The sequence below is a fragment of the Paramisgurnus dabryanus genome, chromosome 8 (genome assembly GCF_030506205.2).
Source record: "Paramisgurnus dabryanus chromosome 8, PD_genome_1.1, whole genome shotgun sequence".
Classification (NCBI taxonomy): domain Eukaryota; kingdom Metazoa; phylum Chordata; class Actinopteri; order Cypriniformes; family Cobitidae; genus Paramisgurnus; species Paramisgurnus dabryanus.
The window spans coordinates 14,949,695-14,974,861 of NC_133344.1; the positions used below are offsets into that span (position 1 = coordinate 14,949,695).

A 25,167-nucleotide genomic window follows, 5' to 3' on the forward strand; every position below is an offset into this window, starting at 1 on the left:
ATACTTTGGTTTTATCTTTACACTTCATACAACATTTTATGCAACAGAAAGGTTGTGTGGATGTTAAAGGTTTCTGTTAAAGGCTGGAAAAGAGCCAAGAAAAAAGCTTTTTGAAACCTTCATATTTTCATGAATTATGCTAAATGAATCATAGATTGCTTCCTCTCACGAGTGATATAACACTCAGTAAAATAGATAAATCCTATAAACACAATGTGACATATTTTGATAATAATGTTGTTTGTTGTTGAAGATGTTTTGTTAAATACATTTTTACAGTAACATTTTTCTCTTTACAAAATTATTGCTCCGCCCCTAAACTCATATTTACTATATAAGAGGAAACCATCAGACATTGTTATACAGAGAAGTTGATGTGCGCTTTGACAAAATCTACCTGATAACAGAAGAGTAAAGATAAAGACAAAGAAAATGGGTAAGAAATGACATGCATGATATAGTCATGTTTTCCTCTTATAATGTAACAAATTCATTTTTGTTTTAAAGATAGTAAGCATGAAAAGACTTATAACATGAGTGTGTTGAGGGCAAATTGTCAGTTTATTTATTTTCTTAAAAAGTTTTACTTTACTCCACCACCCTTCTGTTTCACCTTATTATTCTGCAAAATAATACAGAATGACCACTTGAGTTAAAAGTTTGCACAGAAATCACTAAATGATCATATCTGTCTGTACTGTTGTCTATTTTAGTGTTGACTGCAATTTAAAAGTAAAAATTATCGAATCTGTTTAGTGACTTTATTGTACAGCTTAATTGTAAAATGTTATGATTTCTAATGATAAGATTTGTCGCATCAAAGTTGAATTTCACTTTAATTTCAATCTTTGCTGTCATCTTAGACAATATAAAGACCCTGAAGATATCAAGGTAATATTTTCACAGAATGTCCATGCTGTGTAGTATGCACACTGACACACACTTGTGAAATCTTTACCTCGTTGAACTTACTGTATACAATAATTGAAGTCATAACCCAAATACAGTTTGAAATTATGTCTTGCAAGGGCATTTAATCTGCACCATTCAAGTACCATCATAAACATTAATTGATTTTTCCTTTCTGCTGTTGACACAGACAATTACACAGAATATGACTCTCCAAAAAAAGAAGAAGAAAACTCATCAAAACTCATCATCTTCAAGATATGCATATATGTTGTCACCTTAGTCATAGGTGTCATTGGAAATGGACTTGTCATCTTTGTAACCGGTTACAAAATGAAGACGACAGTCAACTCCATTTGGTTTCTTAACTTGGCAATTGCAGACTTCATTTTTATTATGTTCTTGGTTTACAAAATTGCTTTTGCCTTTGATGAGAAAATATTTTGGCACTTCACCCAACTCATGATGGCATGTTTGGATATTGTTTTTGTACTAAATATGTTTGCAAGTGTTTTCTTTCTGACAGTTATCAGTCTAGACCGATGTCTGTGCACATGGTTTGTTGTTTGGGCTCAGAACAAACGAACTTTAGTCAAAGCCAGAATCTTTAGTGTATATGTGTGGATTTTAGCAATCTGCTGCAGCATCCCTTTTGGCCTTGCGGGGTATGGAAATGTCAATATCAATATTTCTCTGTTCACATACAGGTTTATTGTTGGATTTGTAATTCCCTTTATAATCATTGCATCTTCATACATAGCTATTGGTGTGCGGATAAAACGTCTCAAAAGAGGAAATCACCTCCGGCCTTTTTGGCTCATTATATCTGTGATTCTGGCTTTTTTCATATGCTTGTGTCCTTTCCATGTTCAACGACTGTGTCACATAAGTGCTGTGAAGTATAACTGGAGTGACAGTGCTAGAGAGAAACTTATTGCTGCAAAACCTTTTGTAGACTGTCTGGCTTATTTTAACAGTTGTCTGAACCCCATTATCTATGTGTTCATGTGTGATGAGTATAAGAAGAAACTTAAAAAGTCTCTCCTGCTGGTGTTTGAGGGGGCTTTTACTGAAGAGCATCTGGGTTTGAGGTCAACTCCACTTCACAATTCGCAATGTCAGCAGGTATTAAGTGTACAGACAGAAGACACAACCATCTGAAGCTTTCCTGGATGGAAGAGAACAGAACCATTTTAAGCTTCAGTCTTTAGATGATTGGAGATATACATTTGTAATTTGGAGATAAAGATTTCTCAAGTTCTCCTCCATTCTCCAGTATTCAGACAAACAGAAAGTCTCACTCCAATCTCTTGCCAACAGCTCAATGTATTGATGAAGAGGAAGTGAAGATTCAATCTACAAATCTCTTAGGTTAATTCTGGGACTTACTTAGTTTCCTGTTTTGTTATACACAACCATTATGTTATAATACTGTTAATGCAAATGTTATCCTTGTTATCTTCTGAATCAATATATTTGGTACTTTGTACTTTTTTTTCCAATTTAAAGTCATTTTATGCTCAATTGTGTATTTACATTATTGTACAAACAACTAGGGCACAGCCTCAAGCCTATAGATATGCATTTCAGGACTGAACATAGACGGGTAACAGTTTAGATCAGTTAATTAACCAGGACTAGCAAGAGGGTGAACTTGTGTTTGTCATTTAAGCAATATTGCTCGAGTAGGAGTGTGATATAGGTCTATATCATCACGGCTGTGATTAGGCCAGAGGCAATCACAGCTGTGATGATATAGAGCAATATCACAGGACTTCGAGAGCGATATTGCTTTTATACAACAGTTCGACGGCACACGTTTGAAAAAGAAAACTAGAAAACAACAACTGAGTTATTTTTAAAGCGTCTTTGTTGGGGAACTACTTTCTTCCGCCATGGATTTGAGGGCGGCCAGAATGACAGATAACACTTTCGGCTGTTTTGAATCTCATAAAAACTCAATAGACTGAATTGCCGTTTCTTAATATTACCGTAAATGGTCACAAAGTGTAGTTTTAAAGGCTCTTTAAGTGAATCTGTGTGATGTCACTTCTTGTTGACGTTCGAAGTGTTTTCAAACAATATGGAGCATAGCTAACTCCTCCCCCTCCGTGCTTTCTGAAAGAGTCATGAACGCACCCAACCCTCACTCCCAAATCCTTCTTGTTGTTTATTGGCTGTAACACATTTGTTATGTTTCGTGGTTGTAGGTTTGACCACTTTGTTTTTGTTGCAGTTTGCCTGGGCTGTGTACAAAGACCGTGTTTTTTACAGTGTGTTCAGGAGACAGGCAGCTAGCAGATAGTGAGGAGATGTTTACTGTATGAAACAAAAAATATTTTATGGCCTAAAACGTGTGAATTCGCTTAGAGCACCTTTAAGATTAGTTCAGTCGAGAATATATATGTATAATATTCAAATTTGCAGTCGATTAGTAAAGATAGCGCCTATCTGAACAAATGCTTAGAAAGAGTCGGACAAGAACCAGACGCATCAGCGGACATCAGTGTTCGCTTACCCCGCAGATCACTGCCCTATCTGGGCTACATCTCTGACAGGGATTCCCTGGCTCTGATGTAGGCCTATCTGATGGGCAAAAATAAAATCAAACCCGCAATTTTGGTGTCTTGAAACTATAACTTGCTTTTTATTGATATTTACTGTCTGTTTTGGCACAAGGTAAAAGTTAATAAAACTATATTTATATACTATTGCTTTTTAATTTAATCTTAACGTGGTACGAGCACTCGGTTTATTATTGGACTTTGTTCTTGTCAGTACTACATAAAACAGTTTTTTTATAAGTCAGAGAGATGCTTTTGCGTGCTGCTTATAAATATCAGCGGTGATATCTCACAACGTGTTTTAAAAGTCACATCAGGCGGAAATAAATGAGTATCCTTACCTGCAGTTCCATTGTGTTTTCGTGTCCTTTTAATAGGAGGAGAGATCGCTCCAGAGAAAATTTTTGTCTTCATTGCTTTATTCCAAGTGTATCCACACGATGTGACATTATTGCACTTAAGTTTATATCCAAGAGCGCTAATCTTTGACGGTATAATCACTTCCGATTGGGATTCACAGTATAGCCGTTTCTCAATGTCAAGGAAGGATCCTCGGAAGCCAGAATTTCGAGGATGCTACGTCATCGACGTCCGTCGAAGGACTGTTCCATTGTCGAGGATCCTCGAAATTTCAGCCAAGGACTGAGTCCTTCGTTCGAGAAATATCCCAAATACAGGAAAGGATACGTATGTGTATCCTTCGCGCTCTTCACGCGCTGAAATCACCCACAATCCTATGCGCGCAGCACCGAAAGCACACCTTTCAATCACGCAATGATGCAATGACGTGCACTTGCTAGCCTGTTCCATTTACGTGTTCTCCGAATGCTTAAGAGGAGACTTGTAAGGACAAGTCCTGCCAAGGAAGTATCCTTGACATTGAGAAACGGCGACTGATTCACGAGCTAGGGAACTTAATGAGACACACGGAGAGTGTTTAAAAACAGCACGTCTGTATGTGTCCGTGTGTGAGTGAAGCTTTTCCAGTCAGAAATGAGCGAATGGCTCAGTGTTTAAAGAAGCCCCACTCACTAATACTAAAATGACAAGTTTGTGGAGGTGGAATGATTCAAACAGTGAAGTGGTTACTGTTATGTTATCAGTACAACATTACATGCCTGGGAAGAGCTATTAGCCAATCAGATTTGAGAACCAGAAAGAACTGTTGTATAATATAATTTTTTATATCATGGTGCTGTTGGATGCTTTATTCTGATTGATTGAGAAATGTTCCACGGGTATGCATTATCTTTCGAAAAACTCCTCTTCGCATTGTTTCCACCTTGGACGTGGATTATTTTTTGATTAATTCACAGCCCGTCATCAATTATTCCTTACACATATGACCCTGCCACCTGTTCAAGTCTGGTTAAACAAAAAAGTTATATATAATTGATACATATATATATATATATATATATATATATATATATATATATATATGACATGTTTATTCATAAGTAAAGCCCTTTTTAATCTTTTAGGGTAAATAAGGTTGTGCATTCTCATTGTGGACCAAGGCAAATGATTGCTTAGCCTTGACACTTCAGTTTTTAGGTTCTTATAGTATTCATTCATACGACCACATTCTTAATTTTTTGAATGATTTGCCTTGACCCCTATGAGCGTAAGGTTAGGTGGGAGTTGGTGGGTTAGGGGTTCAGTTTTCTAATAGTTTTTTCTTGAGAATTTTACGTTTTTGCAGGATTAACTTCGTATGAATTCATACAAATTAGCCAACTCCTAAAATATGTATGAATTCTCTTGAGATCAGGCTGTAAATAATCATAGGTCACTGCCTCTCAGCACAGATGGAAGTCAATCAGATGTGTGCTTACCATCACTTATAAAAATATCTTCTTTGGTGTTCATCAGAAAAAAAGAAATTCATACAGGTTTAAAACAACATGAAAATGAGAAAATGATGACAGAATTTTCATGTTTGGGTGAACTATTTCTTTAAGCGACTGAAAAGGCAGACATCTCAGTGATTGATAAACAATGATTTTATGGCTCTAATTTTATCTGGAATGGGAAAGTTTTTCTTGGCAGATGCTATTTAAATGTCTTTCTACAGCAGCATATTTGTCTCTTTACATCATCACCCCACACTCCACCCCTATTCTGCCTTATAAAGGGAAATCACAGAGACGTTGTTGTGGGCATTGATATCTACCACATCAACCTGCAGACACACAGTAGAAAATAAAGACAAAGAAAATGGGTAAGAATTTATATCTATGCTTTAATGTTATGTTTTTGTTTCATTATTAGTTTATTTTCTGACTGACAAAGAAGCAGGGAACTTGATTTTTAATTGTGTACAATATGTGCCTACAAAAGATTTCACTACATTATTTATGCTACATAAATCAAACTTTGCTTCCTCTTTAAACTGATCAAACATAATAAAAACTATGAATACTTTCTAAATACTTATCCCCCTATAAAAGAGGATATCTGCAATAATTGTTCATGCAAACATTATGTCTACCTGAAGACATAAGGACAGAAATAAAGAAATAAAAAGAAGATAATAGTATGTACATGTATTTGCATCTATCTAACAGTTTAATGTTTTTGTGCCTCTTTTGAATAAAAAAAAATTGATTGCTGTTTAAAATACAATTAGGTGAAAAGTATCGTAATATGGGAATACTTTCATTTTAATTGATTAAAATATTTTTGGTTTATGTATTTATTGCTTAAGATTTTACAACATGAAAACTTACATTAAAAGCAAAAACTAATACATATTTTTATATAATATGTTTTTTTTTATATAATATTTATATAATAGCAAAGATGATGTAACTCCTAACCCCCTGCTAATTTCAACACGTATATTTGAAGACTGAGTTTATCAGTGATGCGCGGGTTGATCCAAAATGTGTGGGTGCCTGCGGTCACCGGTGGTTAGAAGTCATCCAAAAATATTTTCAATGATATTCGGGTCCCGATCGGTCAGATCATTTGAAATAAAGATGCCAATTAACTATTTTAAACAATTGCTACTTTTAAAAAATGCGGGCCAGGAAGCGGGTGGGGTACAATATTTTTTTTTTTGTGGTCCGAGTTGTGGGCGGGTTAGTTGAAAACGTTGGTCGGGTTGTTTATACATTGACCCGCAAATCACTGTTAATTCTTAAACATCTCAGTATTGAAACCAAACTATATGAACTCAGGAGACATTGACACTTTAAATCAAAATGACTCACAGTGCATCTAAACTGTAATGAATGGTAGGCACCCTCTCCACCTTCTGGACTATTGACATGTTTACCCTCTTTCTGTATTCACTTCCTTTTCTGTGTGTATTTAACATTGCCATTGTCTCTCATGTTCTGGTTTTGACCTTTGCCTGTTCATTGGATTATGTTTTTGGATTACCCTTTTGTGTTGTTTGCCTGTGCCCGGTTGCATGAAAGTCCTTAAGCTAAGAAATCCCTTAAATATAAGGTTAAGGGTACCCTTAATAAAAAATGGGTTGCAAGAAAAACCCTTAAGTGAACCTTAAGGCTGTCAATAAGTATTTACCCTTGAATGCTAAAGTATTACCTTAAGTTCTGCTATGCGTTGCAACAAAGTCCTTAAGTCCAATTTTCCCTTAAAAACTTAAGGGACTAAAACAGGTCCCTTAACGTCACACGCGATGGCTGATTTTATGGTTTTTTTAAGAAAATGAAGCACAAACGCGCATTTCTAACAATCGAAATAATCCCTAGAGAAAAGTGATGCGCATTTATCAGAAGAATGGCGGTTTGATCGTCCGTCAAAATAAAGTGTTTCCAGTTTGAATTACTTTGAGTATTCATGCATGCGGCACTTTACAGTCTGTTATTTGCGATGTTTCATTGTACACAAATTCGCCGTCTGTTGAGCTGCGTGCGTTGATTTGTTTACGCTGTGAGATTTTGTAACCGTAGCAACTGCTTCTCCGCTGCCGTGTTTTGGCAGAGACTATCGTAAAATACTTAGTATCAACACTTAGGTAAGGGTGACAGATAAGACCTTTGTTGCAACGCTCTTAAATAAATCCCTTACCTCAGGGATTTTTTCTCCCTCAGGGAAACCCTCACTTAAGGAGTTTCATGCAACCGGGCACTGGTTTCTTAATAAACTTCTGCACTTGGATTCTACCACAAGTCTAGACGTTACATAAACTATAAATTGTTTATAAATGAAAATTAATTACGTTTTTTTTCTCCATTATTTACACAATTATTACATAAATTATCAGTCGGTAATAAACTGAATGGAGAGTTTACTTTGTTTACTTTAGTTTGCTTTGTGAAATCATAAAACAGGTTCACATTTCTCTGTGCATGAGTTTGTAATCATGAGTCATTTCTCTCTCTCTTCTTTCTGCAGTGGGCACAACTATGGGACATCAAAATCTGACTGAACTCCAAACAACAATTAGTCCAAACAAAATGCAGGAGAAGAGCTTTTCAAGCATTGAAATCTTCATGATATGCATATTTTTTGTCACCTTAGTTATAGGTGTCATTGGAAATGGACTTGTCATCTTTGTGACCGGCTACAAAATGAAGACGACAGTCAACTCCATCTGGTTTCTCAACTTGGCGATTGCAGACTTCCTTTTTATTACGTTCTTGGTTTATGAAATTGTTGTTGTCTTTGAAAATAGTATATATTTGCAATCCAACAAACTCTTAGCTGCATGTTGGATTTTTGGTGTTGTACTAAATATATTTGCAAGTGTTTTCTTTCTGACAGTTATCAGTGTGGATCGATGTCTGTGCACATGGTTTATTGTGTGGGTTCAGAATAAGCGAACTTTAGACAAAGCCAGAATCATCAGTCTATTTGTGTGGATTTTATCCATCTGCTGCAGCATCCCTTTTGGCATTACCGAGTATGTATATGAAGCTGAAAATGCCATCAATGTTATATTGTCTCTGCAAACATACATATTTATTGTGGGATTTGTAATTCCCTTTATAATCATTGCATTTTCATACATAGCTATTGGTGTGCGGGTAAAACGTCTCAAAACAGGAAAGAACCTCCGACCTTTTCGGGTCATTATATCTGTGATTCTGGCTTTTTTCATATGCTGGTTTCCTTTTCACGTTCGCTATTTATGTTTCATAAGTGCTGTGAAGTATAACTGGAGTGACAGTCTTAGAGAGAAACTTAATGCTGCAGCACCTTTTGTAGACTGTCTTGCTTATCTGAACAGTTGTCTGAACCCCATTCTCTATGTGTTCATGTGTGATGAGTATAAGAAGAAACTTAAAAAGTCTCTTCTGCTGGTGTTTGAGGCAGCTTTTACTGAAGAAACAACCATCTGATCCTTTACTGATCCTTTAGCAAGAGAACAGAATTTTTTTTTAGCTTCAGTCTTAAATGATTGTAGTGTCACAACCGGCTCAAGTTATGACAAAAAAGGAGGACGCAGTGAAACCCAAAATAACATTGAATCTTTTATTTAAGGGAAATAATAATTAAACGGAACTTGCTAAGGCTTTTGACAATTAAAAAACAAATGTAATGGGAAGCACAAAATTAACAAATCAATACTTACAAAATAAAGAAGTAACAAAACCCAAAATAACCAAACGAACAACCCAAACGGAGATCTCTCTCCAAAACAATCAACACCGATCTTAAATAATGAAACATAACAAGCAACAGGTGCAGATGATGTATCGGTAGCTCCACCCACCGGCCGGCCACAGCGGGGAAGCCAGAGACCCGTCACACACCCCTCCTAAAAAGAAGAGACCACCAATAATAAATAAAATAACACACAAAAAACCAACAAATCACCCTGTTTCCCAAACAGTATTAGGCCATGTCGGACACACTCATAAATTCAGTCCCTCAGTTCTTCATCACCTCCCAGCAACCTTGGCGCCTAGGAAGCAAAATCTAAGAAAGGGGAAAAAAAAAGAGAGAGACAAGAATACGGGTGCACCAGCAGAACGTTCATACCGTATAAATACGCGACAGGGCATCAGCAATTAGATTTTCCGAGCCTTTAATGTGGCGAATTTCTAATGAATAAGCCTGGAGAAATAGGCACCACCTCATAAGCCGCTGGTTTGGGCTTTGTAAGGAGCGCAAAAAAGTTAATGGGTTATGGTCAGTATAGACGACCAAAGGACCCTCCGTCGCCCCCACGTACACATCAAAGTGTTGCAATGCCCATATTAAAGCCAGTGCTTCTTTCTCAATTACAGAATAATTTAACTGGTATGAGTTAAATTTCCGGGAAAAGAAAGCCACTGGAAGGTCAATACCTTCCTCGGATTTCTGGATCAAGACTGCACCCGTGCCTATGTTGCTTGCATCTACTTGTAATTGAAAAGGCTGGTCAAATTTCGGAGCCGCCAATACAGGAGCTTCTGTAAGCAACATTTTAATCTTCTCAAAAGCCTCTTGGCAAATATGATTCCAATGGAATTTTACGGTCCCACGTAATAAATTTGTTAAAGGCGCAGCCACCACAGAGAAATTCCGACAGAAACAACGGTAAAATCCCACCATGCCCAAAAAACGCATTAATTCCTTCTTGGTAGTTGGAGTAGGATAATTATCAATGACGTCTACTTTCCCACGAACCGGCCGCACCTGACCTTGACCCACAATCTTACCAAGGTAGGTAACAGTAGCTTTTGCAAACTCACACTTTGATAGATTTACAGTCAAATTGGCTTCAACAAAGCGATCCAACAAAGCCCGAATATGCTGTAAATGCTCGTCCCATGTGTGGCTGTAAACTACCACATCGTCCAAATATACCGCGCAGCCCTTTAAACCAGAGATGACGCGATTCATTAATCGCTGAAAAGTGGCAGGCGCGTTTCGCAAACCGAAGCTCATTACTTTATAAGTAAATAATCCGGACGGTGTAATAAAGGCAGATATTTCCCTCGCCCTTTCAGTAAGGGGTACTTGCCAATACCCTTTCAAAAGGTCAAACTTGGTCACAAATTTGGCACTTCCCACCTGATCAATGCAATCCTCAATTCGGGGTAAAGGAAAAGAGTCCGGTTTGGTAACCGCATTTACCTTTCGATAATCCGTACAAAATCGAAAGGAGCCATCAGATTTACTCACCAACAACGACGGGGACGCCCAACTAGAAAATGAGGGTTCGGCAATACCATTTTTAAGCATATAGTCAATTTCAGCATCCAGATGTTTTTTCTTATTTGCTGAAACACGATAGTAGCGCTGACGAATAGGAATAGAATCCCCGACATCAATATCGTGCTCGATTAAATGAGTACATGATGGAATATCGGAAAACAGCGAGACGTACTCCGTAATTAAATTAATCAAGTCAGTACGTTGCTCATCCACCAAATAATTGAGCCGATCACCTAGCGTTGCAAGAGCCTCTGAATTTTGCAAACGGCCTTGCAAAGCCGAATCACCAGGATAAAACTCATCTTCAGAGGGGGTTACATCAGGTCCAACAATTTGTGTCAAAAGAACAGGTTTTATTTCCGACCCCTTTATTTCTTTCATGTCAGTACCATTAATGATTTTATTATCCTCCCTGCAGGCATAATAGGGTTTTAGCAAATTTATATGACACACTCTGGTCTTTTTGTTTCGATCGGGAGTTTCAATCAAATAATTTAGATCTGATATTTGACGGGCAACGGTGTAAGGTCCAACAAATTTAGCCTGAAAAGGCGAACCCACAATAGGCAACAACGCAAGAACTTGATCACCTTGTTGAAACGAACGAACTTCTGTACGGCGATCAAAGAAGCGCTTCATTCGGTCCTGTGCCTTGCCTAAACGCGCTTTTGCTATCTGACCAACCTCAAAAATTCTCCTACGGAAATCGCTAACATAAGTCAGAACATTTTTTGGCGGATCAGATTTTTTCCAGTCATCAGCCAAAACATCCAAGGGACCTCGGATATCATGCCCAAACACAAGCTCGTTAGGACTAAAACCTGTACTCTCTTGTGAAGCCTCACGAGCAGCCATCAGCATCCAGGGTAACCCCGCTTCCCAATCTTTCCCCATCTGAGTGCAGTACGATCGTAGTAAGGACTTCAGTGTTTGGTGAAATCTTTCCAGAGCTCCCTGGCTCTGCGCATGGTAAGCACTGGAAAGGTTATGTTTAATGTGAAGTTGCTTTAATATTTGACCAAACACATTAGATGTAAAATTACTACCTTGATCTGACTGAATAACCTGTGGTATTCCAAAGACAGAAATAAACTGCGTAAGTGCTTTCAAGACATTTTTCGCAGTAATAGAACGAAGCGGGTAAGCGGATGGATAACGTGTTACCTGGCACATAACTGTGAGTAAATACTCGCTGCCTGACTTTGACTTCGGCAAAGGGCCGACACAGTCCACTATCAAATACTCAAAAGGTTGACTTATCACAGGAATTGGATAAAGAGGTGCTGGTTTTATTCCTTGATTAGGTTTTCCCGTAAGTTGGCAAGTATGACATGACTTAATGTAACTAGAAACATCCCGTTTTAATTTTGGCCAAAAGAATCGCTTTAAGAGCAGTTTATAGGTCTTTTTGACACCCAAGTGGCCAGATGTATCATGTGCAGTTTGTAGCACAATGCTCCGAAATTTCTGAGGAACAACAATTTGTACCATAGGGTCTCCGATTGCAAAATCTCCATGTGGTACCCATTTTCGAACCAACACACCGTCATCTAGGTAATAACCAGAAGGAAGATTGGCAATCGCGTCACACGGAACAACCCGATCAAACAGCTCATTTAGGGTCAAATCCAATTTTTGTTCCATCACAAGATCATTTTTCGATACTGACAAAATTGACGGAATTTCCAAAGTACTAATCTCCTTTGGATCAGCTATTTGGTTTTTTGTCATAGCTCGTGTTACGGCACAGGACGGCAAAACTGTGGTGATGACCGAAGAATGATCTTCACTCCCCGATTCGTGAAGAACGGGAGACGGGGTCACCACCAGGTTTGACGAACAATCTTTCCAAACGCGGTTTCCTGCCAAATCATTCCCTAGTATAACCTGTATTCCTCCGACTGGCAAACAAGGTTGAACACCAATTTCCACTTCACTCTGAATTAAATCAGACTGCAGGACAATTTGATGGAGGGGAACGGTCATAACATCCATACCGATGCCACGTATCAGCACATTATCTCCTGTATACGAGGTTGATGAAAAGGGCAGTACTGACTCTAAAATAAAGGATTCAGATGAACCCGTGTCCCGCAGGATTTTTACAGGCACCTTTTCCTCAGAATCAAGCAAGCTTACATAACCTTCTGTAACAAAGGCATTAAAAGCCCGATCGCAGGGTGCGCAAACGGTTTTCTCATGAGGATTAAATGCCGAAACAGCCAAAGCAACAGGTTTCGCAGGTGGAAATTTTGAACTGTTTTTGGACGTTTCTCTCATTTTCAACATCGGACATTCATTTTTCCAATGACCAAATGTATGACAATAATTACATACATTATTTTTATCTTGTCCTCCAACAAATTCACGTTGAAATTTACCAGGCTGTGCAGACTTACGCCACGGCTCACTACGACTAGTTCCTCCATACATCTTAGCCGACGTCTTATGAATTAACGAAAATTCATCCGCGGCAACAGCTGCTTCATAAGCAGTGAGATTTTTTTGTTCGCTTATGTATGTCGCTACACGATCAGAAATACAATTTTTGAATTGTTCAAGCACAATCAAATCTTTTAAGTCGTCTAGTGTTTCAACCTTAGAAGCCGTACACCAGCGATTAAAGTACATCGAAATATCACGTAGAAACTCAGCATGTGTCTGCTTCTCCCCTTTTCTCCAAGACCTGAATTTTTGCCTGTATGCCTCCGGAACTAATTCATAAGATTTTAAAACCGTGGTCTTCACAGTCTGATAATTTGCCGCATCCTCTGTACTAAGAGAGGAGTATGCTTCTTGAGCCCTGCCCGTAAAAATACATTGCAACATCAAAGTGCGCTTGTCATCTGGCCAATTTCTTGCCTCAGCAACACGTTCAAATAATACAAAAAATCGTTCCACATCTTTTTCATCAAATTTTGGAATCAGTCTCAAATTACTCACAATATCAAATCTACGCAAGTCGTGTTCACTTTCTGACCCATTTGTGCCAGAAATTCTTCCAACTTTAATCAAATCCAAGCGATAACGTTCTAGGTCTATCTGTTGTTGTTGCAACTGAATCTTAGATAATTCGAGACGATTTTGGGCTTCAAATATTTTTTCTTTTGTCGCAGCTTCAATCAACAACAGTTCTTTTTGCTGTTCAAACGTCAACTCAGACGTTTTAGATGTAGCCGCAACAGGTTTTGATTGCGACTTTAATATCTCACGTTCATTCAGCTCGGTTTTTATGACCGTTTTAATTGTATCTTTTAAACGCTTATCTTGGGCAGATAACGTAATTTCATAATGATCCGCAACTTCTAAAAGTTGGTCTTTCGAAAAGTCATCCAAAAGATCATCTGATGGAGTCTTAATAAACTCCTCGACAGACGCCATAACAAAACAAAGTAAGCTTATTTTAATACATAGGTAACAAGATTGAAGCGCAGCTCCCCCTAACTAAATTATAAACTAACTAAACTGAACCCTAGTCTTCATATAGTTACTTGCGGCGGGTATTTACACACTACAAACCAGTGTTTGCAACAACAACCAATTGACTAGTTGCTATTACCAAACACGGACGTGTTCCCGAGCTATTGCTCTAACCGCTTTCACCATACAAAAAAAAAATAAATTAAAATAACAAACAGAGCATCCCGTTAAGGATACCCTCTTATTCCTAACTAGGGAAATGCACTTCAAAACTATCACCCATTCAACTTATCAAAATAGCTTACTTACTAAATTCAATTCCGCACAAATGTTTACAACAACAAAAGTAAACGAATAAACCTAATTCACTGCAGCCCTCCAAAACTAAAATTTCAACAAATAACCAAATATTATAATCAGCCAAATTATCAAGAAATTAATCAACTTAAATTCTTACTCAAAACTTAAAAGGACGAGCCCCCAAATTTGTCACAACCGGCTCAAGTTATGACAAAAAAGGAGGACGCAGTGAAACCCAAAATAACATTGAATCTTTTATTTAAGGGAAATAATAATTAAACGGAACTTGCTAAGGCTTTTGACAATTAAAAAACAAATGTAATGGGAAGCACAAAATTAACAAATCAATACTTACAAAATAAAGAAGTAACAAAACCCAAAATAACCAAACGAACAACCCAAACGGAGATCTCTCTCCAAAACAATCAACACCGATCTTAAATAATGAAACATAACAAGCAACAGGTGCAGATGATGTATCGGTAGCTCCACCCACCGGCCGGCCACAGCGGGGAAGCCAGAGACCCGTCACAGTAGATATAAAAAATTTGTATATAAAGATTTTTTTAAGTACTACTCCATTCTCTTATGTGTTCCGAGTCCTCATTCAGACATATTCCGAAACAACTTTTATAATATGAGATGAAGAAATTTGTTAAAAATGTATACAATCTATACAATGATGTTTGTCTTTGTTTATTTGTAAAAAGTGAGTGTGAAAAGACTGTAACATATAACATTTTACATTTACGGTAACTGTGTTAGTTTATTACTTTTATAAAAAGGCAAGCTTAGTTTTCTGAAGAATCAAGAATATAGAAAAGTTTTCCGTGCCCAAACCCTAATGGGCTAAGGTGTCTGAAAAAACATCATGGGGTGGTTTCCCAGACAGGGCTTAAGCCTAGTCCCCGACTAATTTAAATGTTAGTGTTGTCTTGATCGAAAACAACTTGCTCTGTCATATCTTAAGATATATCAATGCGAGTGTTGTGTCTCAAGATGCACGACAGTAATGTTTATTTATAATTTATGCTTTAAAAATGACTTAAGTGTCCTAATTTAACTAAGGCTAGTCCTGTCTTAAAAATATCCCTGTCTGGGACCCCCCCCCCCCCAATTATGTTTAAATTCAGTGTGTGAATATTTAAGGACCGTTTCCCAGACAGGGTTTATCTTAGTCCCAGACTAAAATGCATAGTTTATTATTTCTTGTTTGTGTTGAGAAACCAAAAGATACAAACAAGCCGATTTCAAACGTGCACAGAACCTCTGGGCTCTGATTGGTTGGGCTCTATCGCTAGCCGTGATTTCATTGGGCGATGTAACGACACAGTTGCACGTTGCCAAGCACTGAAAACCCGGGAACAGCGGATATTGTTGAAAATGCGATAGCTCCCCCCACCGCTTACCCTGCTTACCGATAGTAACGCCCCTGCAGAAACTGCCCCTGTGTTCTTGTTTTTAATTCGAAGCTTGATTTTTGTCCCCCACCCCTGTGCTTTACTATCTTTACTATCTTTCTTCAGAATTTTGGTTTTAATCAAGATTATGCGGTTTTACTTGAGTTAAACGTTGCTCTCTTATTTAATAGAAATCTCTAAATGATCATCTGTCTTTCCTGCTTTCTGCTGTAGACTGCAGTTTTTTTGTTTACCAATGAAGTGAACTTTCTTTACTTGTGAATTTTAATATAAATTTAATTACAGTATATAATAAAATGTGTTCATACAGAATGCAAAATGCACCTACCAATGTTGGATTGTTGATGTTTCAGTGTTGTTGGATTTGACCAGCTAAGCAGAATGAAACTCTAAACTGAGATCAGATCAAATCATTTAATCATTATTTTAATTTAGAAGGTAATGAAACATGAACCCAATGTAACAAATGCATCAAAATTGAAAAAAAAATATAGCACAGTGACTGAATAGTAAAATCATAATTATTTTAAACCATATTTTAGTAAACATTTTAACACTGAATTTAAACATAATTGGGGGGGGGGGGGGGTCCCAGACAGGGATATTTTTAAGACAGGACTAGCCTTAGTTAAATTAGGACACTTAAGTCATTTTTAAAGCATAAATTATAAATAAACATTACTGTCGTGCATCTTGAGACACAACACTCGCATTGATATATCTTACCTGTGTCTTACAGAGACTTGGTTAACATCCACGACTCCTTTATCCGTGTTTATAATTCGTGGATATAATGTTTATAGACGGGACAGAGGGAAAGGGAAAGTAGGCAGAGTATTAATCTATGTGAGAGACAGCTTCGATAGTTATCAAATAGCCATTCCAGTGCAAACCTTGGAGTGCGTCTGTGTTACTATAATCCTTTCATCACAAATGTCATTCATTTTACTTGCTGTATATCGACCACCAAATGCGACAAATTAATTTTATTTAGATTCGGTACAAATGACTCAAATGATAAACAAGCCAGCTAGACTAACAAAAAAAACTTTGATTGATCTCATATTTGCAAATAAAGATAAAGATAACTAATAAAGATAATGTAAATTGTGTGCCCCTCCACCCCTCCTTCAGACTCTTCATCCCTGATTTCCAAAGGAAATGGAAAATGTAATTTCATCAGAGAACATAACTTAAGTCCACTCAGCAGCAGTCCAGTCCTTTTTGTCTTTAGCCCAGGCAAGATGCTTCTGATGCTGCCTGTTATTCTAGAATGGTTTGACACAAGGACCAACTTTATGGAGATGCAGATTTCATTTTCCAACAGGACTTGGCACCTGTACACAGTGCCAAAGCTACCAGTACCTGCCTGGTTAAGGGACCATGGCATCCTTGTTCTTAATTGGCCAGCAAACTTACTTGACCTTAACCCCATAGAGAATCTATGGGGTATTGTGAAGAGGAAGATGCGATATGCCTGACCCAACAATGCAGAAGAGCTGAAGGCCACTATTTGAGCATGCAGCCAGGGCTCTCATAACACCTGAGCAGTGCCACAGACTGATTGACTCCATGCCACACCCCATTGCTGCAGCAATTCAGGTAAAAGGTGCCCCAACTTAGTATTGAGTGCTATACATGCTCATACTTTTCAAGATTCCTAAAAATCCTTTCTTTGTATTGGTCTTAAGTAATATTCAAATTTTCTGAGATACTGAGGGATTTTCCTTAGATGTCAGTTATATCATCAAAATAAAAAAATAAACATTTGAAATATATCAGTCTGTGTGTAATGAATGAATATAATATTTAAGTTTCACTTTCTGAATGGAATTAGTTAAATAAATCAACCTTTTGATGATATTCTAATTATATGAACAGCATCTGTATATATAAATAAAGAAAATTACCCCTCAAAAAAAAAGCTGAGCTTCATCTGAGCAGCGCCAATCACACGGTCCTGTCAACAATGTCATGTGCACAGCACTCTTTAGATGTGGGCGGGGCTTTACATTTTAAAGAGACAGGCAACTAGCCTATAAAAAAACTTAATATAAATTATTGTAAATAATAAAAATCATGTAATGTACCGTATCTATTGCATGCATTTGATTGTATTTATTATTATTTTCATTCAAATAAAAATATCTGAATCTGAGGGATCTCCCTAAATATATTTTTTACTTCTTATGGGGGGTCCTGGACCCCCCTAATTCTTGCACCGATTGTACAATGCTATGAAAAATTTAACAGCAGAAAATAACCAGCAACCCCAACAACCGCGAAGTTCACATTTTAAGCTTTATATTTTTAGCTTTAAAGGCTTTATCTTTGTTTATATGCAGCGTCCGCACCGCGGATGACTGCATCATCCGGTGTAACATTACCTGAATTTGACTTTCACCGGAATGCTAGTTTTTCCATCAACAACAAAATCTGTGTGAAACATAGGATGACTATCCCGACTCCACTTTTTTAGTTTGCCTTAATAACGGGCTTTTGGCTCTGCCTAAACTGAAACGTTTTTGTTCTGTAGCCTACTTTGTTTACTCAAATATTACTATATCAACCGTAAATTGTTGTTAGTTCATGTTTATAATAATTTTAATGTTTCCTGGAAATTTTATTATGATTTAAATAAAAGAGCTAACAATTTCCTAAATTTCCTGTAAAGATTTCTAGATTGATTCTTCACTTCCTCTTCATCGATACATTGAGCTGTTGGCAAGAGTTTGGAGTGAGACTTTCTGTTTGTCTGAACACATGAGAATGGAGGAGTACTTCAGAAATCTTTATCTCCATATTACAAATTTATATCTGCAATCATTCAAAGACTGAAGCTTAAAGGTGCTCTAATCGAATTGACGCGTTTTAGACCATAACATTTTTTTTGTTACATACAGCAAACATCTCCTCACTATCTGCTTGCTGCCTGTAAGCTGATCAAACTGTAAAAAAACGCGATCTCTGTAGACAGCCCAGGCTTCACAAACGGCAATAACAACACAGTGGCCAAACCTATCAGAAGTAAATAAACGGAGGACTGTACTTTATTATATAAATTTTTTTATGCATGCAATCCTATGAACAAAAGATGACAGCAGCTCCGCTAAAAATGAAATTAGGCATAATACTTGGGCAGAAAAGGCTACGAACTTTACAAATGTTTGTCATGAATAAAACAGAATATACGCCAAGCCGGTATTCAAACTCATGTCGCCGATAGTACATCTGGCCATACCACCGCACACAGCCTAACCCACTAGACCAGCGATAATGATAAGTATATTCACAAGAAATGTAAAGGCAACTGTTCAGATGTAAGAGCACGGCCACAAAGGATGATATTAGTCATGTAAGGATATATATCTAAAATGACTGCAAAGAAAAATAATACCGCTCACATAAATGCACGTGAATATGACAAAAATCCACTCGTCTCAAAATCTTCTCCCGACATAAATGTAACATTAACTTCCTACAAATAAATGCAGCATCATCATCTACAGGATCCTCTATAAAGCACATGACAAGAAGGCTTGTGGTCCACATAGAATGGACGCGTTGTTAGAAATTTGGCGAGGTGTGCGTCAAGCTACGCATAACATACAGCATTGCTATGGTGTAGAACCTACGCACGACTTTAAATTATACTTTAGTCATTGGAGTCATTGAAAATGGACTTGTCATCTTTGTGACTGACAGTGTAAGGAATCTAGAAGCTGCAGAACCTTTTGTTACCTGTCTGGTTTATCTAAACAGCTGTCTGAACCCCATTCTCTATGTGTTCATGTGTGATAAGTTTAAAGTAAAACTTAAAAAGTCTCTCCTGATGGTGCTTGAGGCAGCCTTTACTAAATTATATGGGTTGACATGAAACTCCACATCCTTATACATCTTAGATACACTAGGTAGCAAATACACAGACAAACAATTCATTCATTCATTGTAAATTACCGTGATGGTTCTAGTCCTCCCTCTCTTTTGCATTTGGACACAAGTTCTGATTAACATCACACCTGATGTCTTATCTGGCAATGCATCTTGGAAAGTAATGTTTGGAATTTCTCATACAAACCTGGCAGTCTTCAGGAGAAATCTCTTCACACCCTGCATTCACTGCTTTCAGTAAAGTCATCTGTCCATGTGGATGGTGGTCATAAACCTTTGGAAGTGGACAGGGCTCAACAAAAAGAAAAAGTCCTCTATATGGGGTTTACTGTAAGAAAGGGGACTATGGAGGCAGGGACAACGGTGACATCCTGGGATGTGCGGCAAACCAATCTGTGACTGCTGCGGAGTGGCCAAATGCCACATTATCCCACACAACAATAAAGCTAAGGGAGTTTGATTCCCTTTGCCATCTCTCCTCTGCTGGCACAAGCATTATGCCAGTCATCCAAAAGAAATGAGCCTCTCTGTGTTGAACAGCAAAAACCATCATTGGACAGTGCACATATCTTGATATTATGTTACCTTCTCTTTGGCCTGGGATTGCTCAATGTCCAATCACACTTTCTTTTTCTGCTAAAATGTTCTTTATGTTAAAAGAATTACTACAGAAATGCATGAAATTTGCCATAATTCTGTTTTGAATGTGTTTTTAACCATTCTGAATGCAGTGTGTTGTGGAGTATGCATGAGAAAATAGTTTTTTTAAATGTGGTCACGGCATGCATTTTGTGTGAAAGCAATAAAAAGTAATTCCAGTAAATGGGTCTTTCAAAGAGATCTTTAGTAAATGTGTTCAAAGGGTGTGAACAGAGGCGTCATGCCCATTCAAACTGAGGGGCACGTGCCCCCTTGTTTTTTTTAGCCAAATGGATTTTGCATGCAACCTGAAAATCATACAAGCGTCCATCAATCGATAACTTGTCTTTTAATTTGTTTAATATGCACAATATTATTAATTCTGTGCTGCATCCTTGTCACTTTTCAGAGATTTTTGCCGTTATGATAGTGTTTTGAACATGTTACATTACTTTCTGGCGGCAGGCGCTGCAGTCAGAGCAGCCGCAGACGTCATCAGCGTGAGCGCGCTCACGAGCTCTCCGCTGTTGCTGCTGCATTTGGCTATCTGATGAATTAAAACGTGCAAGAAACGCTCACAACATTTTCAAACCCCGGTACGGTAATGTGCAGTTAACCTCCTCTGTGTAAAAAATGTATGGTTTAAAATGTGACCGTCTCTATGTTATATAAGTAGAAATTCATAGATTCATCTTCTTGGCACAACGCCAAAGTTCGCCAGAGTTCACGTGGGCGTGGGATCACACATGCTCACATATGAGGTAAAATTTAATGCAAAAATTCGTTCCTTCAATCATTTTATCTAAACATATTTTTTAAAATCATTATTGAACATTAAAATCAATCACGTTGCTATAGCTTATGTCATTTTCGTTGTTTATATACTTTATGGATTTAAAATGACATTAATTTCATAATGCAGTTGTTGTGCAAAATGCATTAATGACACAATTAAACAAGTCATTAAACAAAACTTAAATAAATAAAACATGTCGTTTCTGTTTTAAATATGATACCAATATCATGTCATTATTCCGATTGAATAGTATTTGAAATGAAAGTGAGTCAACACTTTTATTTTGGAGTTTTTTGCATGAAGGCAGGGGCGCTCATATTGTTAGAAATGTAAGTGCCATGAAAAAGACTGAAAGCTCTATAATATAATTCGTTTGATGTATGTGTATGCACAAATTTCTGTGAACTGTGCACACTCTGCCCCCTTAAAAAAAATTGGTGCATGACGCCCCTGGGTGTGAAAATGTGTAAAACAAATGGAAATATGTTAAAACTTTTGCATGCAAAGTCTTCTGCTGTGCTAAGAAGTTGAAGATAAAAATCAAGTGGATCTTGGTTTCTTAGATCTCAGATCTGTGTGTCTTAGCAAATGAGAAAAACTGTAACTCTGTTATTGTGACTCACTGAATGTTTATTTTTTAGTTTTGTTGTACACAATCATTATGTTGAAACACTGTTATGGTAAATGTTGTTTTTATTATTTTCTGATTCATCATAATTAAGAAAACTGTTAATTTCCCGTTTTATTTTTCTTTGTTTGTAACTTTGGGTTTTTTCTTATTATAAAAAATCTAAGGCACAGCTTCAAACCTCCACTTTCACTACAGTAAAAGCAGAGAAATATATCAAGATACTTTGGTTTTATCTTTACACTTCATACAACATTTTATGCAACAGAAAGGTTGTGTGGATGTTAAAGGTTTCTGTTAAAGGCTGGAAAAAAGCCAAGAAAAAAGCTTTTTGAAACCTTCATATTTTCATGAATTATGCTAAATGAATCATAGATTGCTTCATCTCACCAATGATATAACACTTGGTAAAATAGATAAATGCTATAAACACAATGTGACATATTTTGATAATAATGTTGTTTGTTGTTGAAGATGTTTTGTTAAATACATTTTTACACTAACATTTTTCTCTTTACAAAATTATTGCTCCGCCCCTAAACTCATATTTACTATATAAGAGGAAACCATCAGACATTGTTATACAGAGAAGTTGATGTGCGCTTTGACAAAATCTACCTGATAACAGAAGAGTAAAGATAAAGACAAAGAAAATGGGTAAGAAATGACATGCATGATATAGTCATGTTTTCCTCTTATAATGTAACAAATTCATTTTTGTTTTAAAGATAGTAAGCATGAAAAGACTTATAACATGAGTGTGTTGGGGGCAAATTGTCAGTTTATTTATTTTCTTAAAAAGTTTTACTTTACTCCACCACCCTTCTGTTTCACCTTATTATTCTGCAAAATAATACAAAATGACCACTTGACTTAAAAGTTTGCACAGAAATCACTAAATGATCATATCTGTCTGTACTGTTGTCTATTTTAGTGTTGACTGCAATTTAAAAGTAACAATTATCGAATCTGTTTTAGAGACTTTATTGTACAGCTTAATTGTAAAATGTTATGATTTCTAATGATAAGATTTGTCGCATCAAAGTTGAATTTCACTTTAATTTCAATCTTTGCTGTCATCTTAGACAATATAAAGACCCTAAAGATATCAAGGTTATATTTTCACAGAATGTCCATGCTGTGTATTATGCACACTGACACACACTTGTGAAATCTTTACCTCGTTGAACTTACTGTATACAATAATTGAAGTCATAACCCAAATACAGTTTGAAATGATTTTAATGTCTTGCAAGGGCATTTAATCTGCACCATTCAAGTACCATCATAAACATTAATTGATCTTTTCTTTCTGCAGTTGACACAGGCAATTACACACAATATGACTATCCAGAAGACAATTACAAAGGCAATTACACAGAATACTATCCAGAAGAAGAAGAAGAAAACTCATCAAAACTCATCATCTTCAAGATATGCCTTTATGTTGTCATCTTAGTCGTAGGTGTCATTGGAAATGGACTTGTCATCTTTGTGACCGGCTACAAAATGAAGACGACAGTCAACTCCATTTGGTTTCTTAACTTGGCAATTGCAGACTTCATTTTTATTATGTTCTTGGTTTACAAAATTGCTTTTGCCTTTGATGATGAAATATTTTGGGACTTCTCCAAACTCATGAGGGCATGTTTGAATACTGTTTTTGTACTAAATATGCTTGCAAGTGTTTTCTTTCTGACAATTATCAGTGTGGATCGATGTCTGTGCACATGGTTTATTGTTTGGGCTCAGAACAAACGAACTTTAGTCAAAGCCAGAATCATCAGTGTATTTGTGTGGATTTTAGCCATCTGCTGCAGCCTCCCTGGCTTTGTTGAGAATTTACTTAACCACAGAATTTATATCAATATCTATATGTCTCTGTTCACATACATATTTGTTGTGGGATTTGTAATTCCCTTTATAATCATTGCATCTTCATACATAGCTATTGGTGTGCGGATAAAACGTCTCAAAAGAGGAAATCACCTCCGGCCTTTTCGGGTCATCATATCTGTGATTCTGGCTTTTTTCATATGCTGCTTTCCTTTTCATGGTCGCTATTTATGTTTAATAAGTGCTGTGAAGTATAACTGGAGTGACAGTGCTATAGAGAAACTTATTGCTGCAAAACCTTTTGTAGACTGTCTGGCTTATTTTAACAGTTGTCTGAACCCCATTCTCTATGTGTTCATGTGTGATGAGTATAAGAAGAAACTTAAAAAGTCTCTCCTGCTGGTGTTTGAGGGGGCTTTTACAGAAGAGCATCTGGGTTTGAGGTCAACTTCACTTCACAATTCGCAATGTCAGCAGGTATTAAGCGTACAGACAGAAGAAACAGGCATCTGAAGCTTTCCTGGATGGAAGAGAACAGAACCATTTTAAGCTTCAGTCTTTAGATGATTGGAGATATACATTTGTAATTTGGAGATAAAGATTTCTCAAGTTCTTCCCCATTCTCCAGTATTCAGACAAACAGAAAGTCTCACTCCAATCTCTTGCCAACAGCTCAATGTATTGATGAAGAGGAAGTGAAGATTCAATCTACAAATCTCTTAGGTTAATTCTGTGACTTACTTAGTTTCCTGTTTTGTTATACACAACCATTATGTTATAATACTGTTAATGCAAATGTTATCCTTGTTATCTTCTGAATCAATATATCTGGTACTTTGTACTTTTTTTTAAAATTTAAAGTCATTTTATGCTCAATTGTGTATTTACATTATTGTACAAACAACTAGGGCACAGCCTCAAGCCTATAGATATGCATTACAGAACTGAACATAGACGGGTAACAGTTTAGATCAGTTAATTAACCAGGACTAGCAAGAGGGTGAACTTGTGTTTGTTATTTAAGCAATATTGCTCGAGTACGAGTGTGATATAGGTCTATATCATCACGGCTGTGATTAGGCCAGAGGCAATCACAGCTGTGATGATATAGAGCAATATCACAGGACTTCGAGAGCGATATTGCTTTTATACAACAGTTCGACGGCTAACACAGTCTCACCCCATTTCGTCAATATTTGACGACACTTGACCATTCGTCATATGTTGACGTGAAGGGTATACCTTTCGCGTCATTTTTTGACGAACTGGGGACTTCAATACTGTTACGTCCGTTGCATTCTCTTTCCTATTTTATTACCATTTGCGCGTCGGTTTAGGGTTAGATTACGCAAAATTAAACAGTGTACGCGAAATTAAACAGTGTACGCGAAATTAAACAGTTGTCACCTGGCGTTGGGGTTAGAAACAGTTGTCACCTGGCGTTGGGGTTAGAGTTAGGTTTGGGAAGGGATGTCATTATGTAAATCTAACCCTAAACCGACGCGCAAATGGTAATAAAATAGGAAAGAGAATGCAACGGACGTAATAGTATTGAAGTCCCCAGTTCGTCAAAAAATGACGCGAAAGGTATACCCTTCACGTCAACATATGACGAATGGTCAGGTGTCGTCAAATATTGAC

The 25,167-nt window shown here is 37.1% G+C and overlaps 4 protein-coding genes across 4 annotated transcripts in view; all 4 read left to right on the forward strand.

Annotated features, from left to right (window-relative positions):
• The window catches only part of LOC135770808 (C3a anaphylatoxin chemotactic receptor-like), an 89,719-nt gene that overhangs the window by 48,181 nt on the left and 16,371 nt on the right, over positions 1-25,167 (forward strand). The gene's annotated exons all lie outside the window — the stretch shown is intronic.
• Positions 433-2,382, forward strand: LOC135770198 (C3a anaphylatoxin chemotactic receptor-like). Its single transcript, XM_065279934.1, has 2 exons — positions 433-436; positions 1,100-2,382. Exons 1-2 carry the CDS (start codon positions 433-435, stop codon positions 2,068-2,070), a joined length of 975 nt encoding a protein of 324 aa, XP_065136006.1. The 3' UTR covers positions 2,071-2,382.
• LOC141279792 (C3a anaphylatoxin chemotactic receptor-like) lies at positions 5,648-8,810 on the forward strand. The gene is made up of 2 exons (XM_065280619.1): positions 5,648-5,697; positions 7,845-8,810. Exons 1-2 carry the CDS (start codon positions 5,694-5,696, stop codon positions 8,789-8,791), a joined length of 951 nt encoding a protein of 316 aa, XP_065136691.1. The 5' UTR covers positions 5,648-5,693; the 3' UTR covers positions 8,792-8,810.
• LOC135771625 (chemerin-like receptor 1) lies at positions 22,344-24,039 on the forward strand. The gene is made up of 2 exons (XM_065281946.1): positions 22,344-22,347; positions 23,009-24,039. The coding sequence occupies exons 1-2, from the start codon at positions 22,344-22,346 to the stop codon at positions 24,037-24,039; spliced, it is 1,035 nt and encodes a 344-aa protein (XP_065138018.1).